The 3,295-nt window shown below is 48.5% G+C and overlaps 1 protein-coding gene across 1 annotated transcript in view; it reads right to left on the reverse strand.

Moving 5' to 3' along the window:
- Window positions 1-428: 428 nt before the first annotated feature.
- KL (klotho) overlaps window positions 429-3,295 on the reverse strand; it is a gene marked incomplete at its 3' end in the record, with an annotated part of 32,611 nt that continues 29,744 nt past the window's right edge. The window contains exons 4-5 of the mRNA XM_007955957.1: window positions 2,392-2,902; window positions 429-734 (exon numbers count right to left, since the gene is read on the reverse strand). Of these exons, the coding sequence (XP_007954148.1) occupies window positions 429-734; window positions 2,392-2,902 (817 nt within the window). The remainder of the gene's footprint in view (window positions 735-2,391; window positions 2,903-3,295) is intronic.

Here is a 3,295-nt window from a genome sequence, read left to right on the forward strand (position 1 = left end):
GAAGCAAAGCCCAAACCACACCCACTGCCGTGGAGTCCATTCTGACCCACAGCGCCCCTAGAGGACAGAGTTCAACTTCCCATAGGGTTTCCAAGGCTGTCATCTTTATGGAAGCTGACTCCCGCCTCTTCCTCCCACAGAGCAGCTGCTGGGTTCAAATCCACCACCCTCTCACGTGTGGGTTAGCAGCCCAGTGCTTAACCACTGCACCACAGGGCTCCTTGTTTACTTTCTCACCAGACCTTAAATATGCATATATTTTGAATTTCCCTTTTGTTCTGATGTCAAGTGCCAGATGTCGCTGGGGAGATCTCTGGAGAGTAGGGTGCAGCATTCCAAGTTGTGCCTGATGAGCTCACCGAGGACCGTGCCCCACTGAAGCCTGGACCGTGCGCCCTGAGCCAGCCTGGTGTGAAAGCACTACTTACTAGTGGTGGCGCTGGTGGGTTTTGTCAGCCGACTTACTTGCATGTAGTTGTCAACAATTCCCCAGGCGAAGTCACAGGCAAACGTCCCTTCTAAGGGCTGGTTTTCAGGCAAAGGTGGGAAGCCATTATTCTCTATCAGCTTTTGGTAGAAGAAGGCTGACGACTTGGGCACCAGCTCCTTATCCCTGCTCAGAAAATCCACGTAGAAGAGCCCGCGGCGGATGCTGTAACCCCTGTGCCATTCGAAGCCATCCATGAGGGACCACGCCGTGTACCCGATGACGTGGACCCCGTCCAGTCTGATGGCTGCAAAGGGAAGAAAGGACAAGGACAACGTGACCCGCTGCTGTGCGTTCTCCTCCTGCCTGACAGCACTCAAAGGCTTTTCTGCTGGCTGAGATAAATTAAATACACCACTTAATTGTCTGGCAAAGCAAGGTTTTTTTCTCCTTCACAAAGGCTCTAATCAAACCAAGATCGCTCTACCGATAAATGTCTTTAAAAATAAGCTTTTCTCAGCCCCTGGGTGACGTAAATAGTAGAGCACTCATTTACTGACTGACCTGATGATTCAAATGGACCCAGAAAAATATCAGAACAAAGACTGCCAAAAGCTTACTCCAATGAAAACCATACAGGGTTCAGCTGCAGTTTGAAACACATGGGGTCAGCACAAGTCAGAAGTGACTCCAGAGTTAACAGGCTTAGAAACACGCTAACCCGCAGTACGGTTTTGTTTAGATTCCCCTGCATTAAGAACTGGATGGTTCTTTATTTCCCACGTGTGCCCCTCAGGAGCAGGGAGGACGTCTTGCCCCAGTGTCTGTCTGGCTTTGTGCCTGATGACATAAATGAATAAAGGCTTCAAAAGCATGCACTACTTATTCATTATTTTCGCTACAAAATGGGCATATTTTTCTTTAAAAGTATTGGTATTCAGTAAAAACAGTAAGAACTCAAAGACATATACAAAGAGCTAGATACGTGGATTAATTTTAGGCTTAACATAATCTAAAAATGTAGATTACCCACTCTGAAAGTTAAATAATTCCACATGTTATCACCCAGTTACTCACTTGCAAAAGGAGTTTTAAAAATTGATTTAAGTTCCTCAAGGCCGCAAGTTAGAAAGGTGGTTAAAAAACAAAAACTGTTGCTGTTGAGTCAATTCCAACTCACACTTACCTTGTAGGGACAGAGTACAACTGCCCCCACAAGATCTCCAAGGCTGTCAATCTTCACAGAAGCAAAGCCCAAACCACACCCACTGCCGTGGAGTCCATTCTGACCCACAGCACCCCTAGAGGACAGAGTGGAACTGCACCACAGGGTCTCCAAGGCTGTGAATCTTCACAGAAGCAAAGCCCATACCACACCCACTGCCGTGGAGTCGAATCTGACCTACAGAGCCCCTAGAGGGCAGAGTGGAACTGCACCACAGGGTTCCCAAGGCTGTCAGTCTTCACAGAAGCAGAGCCCAAACCACACCCACTGCCGTGGAGTCCATTCTGACCCACAGCGCCCCTAGAGGACAGAGTGGAACTGCCCCACAGGGCTTCCAAGGCTGTCATCTTTACAGAAGCTAACTGCCACATCTTACTCCCACAGAGTAGCTGCTGGGTTCAATCTGCCAGCCTTTTGGTTTGCAGCACAGCACTTAACCACTGCAGCACCAGGGCTCTTAGAGAAGTGTTACACAGAAGCAGGCCTGCTATTGACAAAACAAATTTCTATGCTGTGCTTAAACATGGAGCTCTGGTAGTGTAGTGCCTAAGGCATTTGACTGCTAACCAGAAGGCTGGCGATTCAAACCCACTGGTCACTATGAGTCGGAGCTGACTCGACAGCAAACAACAACAAATGCTTAAACAATAAAAATGCATATAGTTTATTGTGGATAATCATGAAGGCTGTTTTTCCAATGGATTCTGGCAGCAAGTTAGAATTTTACCTGCCATCCTACCTTTTAGAGTCTCCATGACAAACTTCTTGAGGTAGTACATGTATTTGGCATCGTCTCTCTTGGTGGTCCCTGAGACAAACCAGCCATTTTCCACAATGAATATCTGAGGGTGGTTATATTCAAGGTCCACCCAGGAAAGGAGCTGCCTCAGGCTGGGGGATTCTAATTGTCGGAACTTCATGTCAGGGTCCAATAGTTGGAAACTCAAGGTAGGTCCAAAAGAAAGAGCAAAGAAGTCAGCTGTCCCCTTCACAAAATTCCTCTCAGATTCTGTGAATTCGGGCAGAAGAGAAGAAAGATTACTCCTCATGCTCTCAGGGTAGTCGCCGTCAATAAATACGGGCTTGGCAAACCAGCCGAGCACAAAGTCAAGAGACTTCTGACATTCCTGGAGGCTGTGGTCAGTCATTCTTCGAGGCCGGATCCAGTGGGAGCTCAGGGCAATGGACACTTGACCTCCTTGAGTGGGACGAAAGGAAGTATTGTACAGATGCCAGACTTTGGCATGAGCCTGCAAACAGAGAAACCGCGGTGAATGGGTCTCTGATCCTGGTAGAAACACCACCGAGTTCAAGTCATTTCTAATTTTCATCAAACACAACCTAATGAGGACACTCACAATATGGAGCCCTGTGCACAGTGGGTAAGCACTCGGCTTCTAACTGAAAGGTGGAGTTTGTCCACCAGCCGCTCCACGGAAGAAAGACCTGGTGATCTGCGCCTGTAAAGAGTGACAGCCTTGGAAACCCTGTGGACAGTTCCACTCTGTCCTCTAGGGGCGCTGTGGGTCAGAATGGACTCCAGGGCAGTGGGTGTGGTTTGGGCTTTGCTTCTGGGAAGATTGACAGCCTTGGGAACCCTGTGGTGCAGTTCCACTCTGTCCTCTAGGGGCGCTGTGAGTCGG

Source organism: Orycteropus afer, unplaced genomic scaffold, assembly GCF_000298275.1.
Source record: "Orycteropus afer afer isolate SDZICR_OR568_19922 unplaced genomic scaffold, OryAfe1.0 scaffold00558, whole genome shotgun sequence".
In the NCBI taxonomy this organism is placed as follows: Eukaryota; Metazoa; Chordata; class Mammalia; order Tubulidentata; family Orycteropodidae; genus Orycteropus; species Orycteropus afer.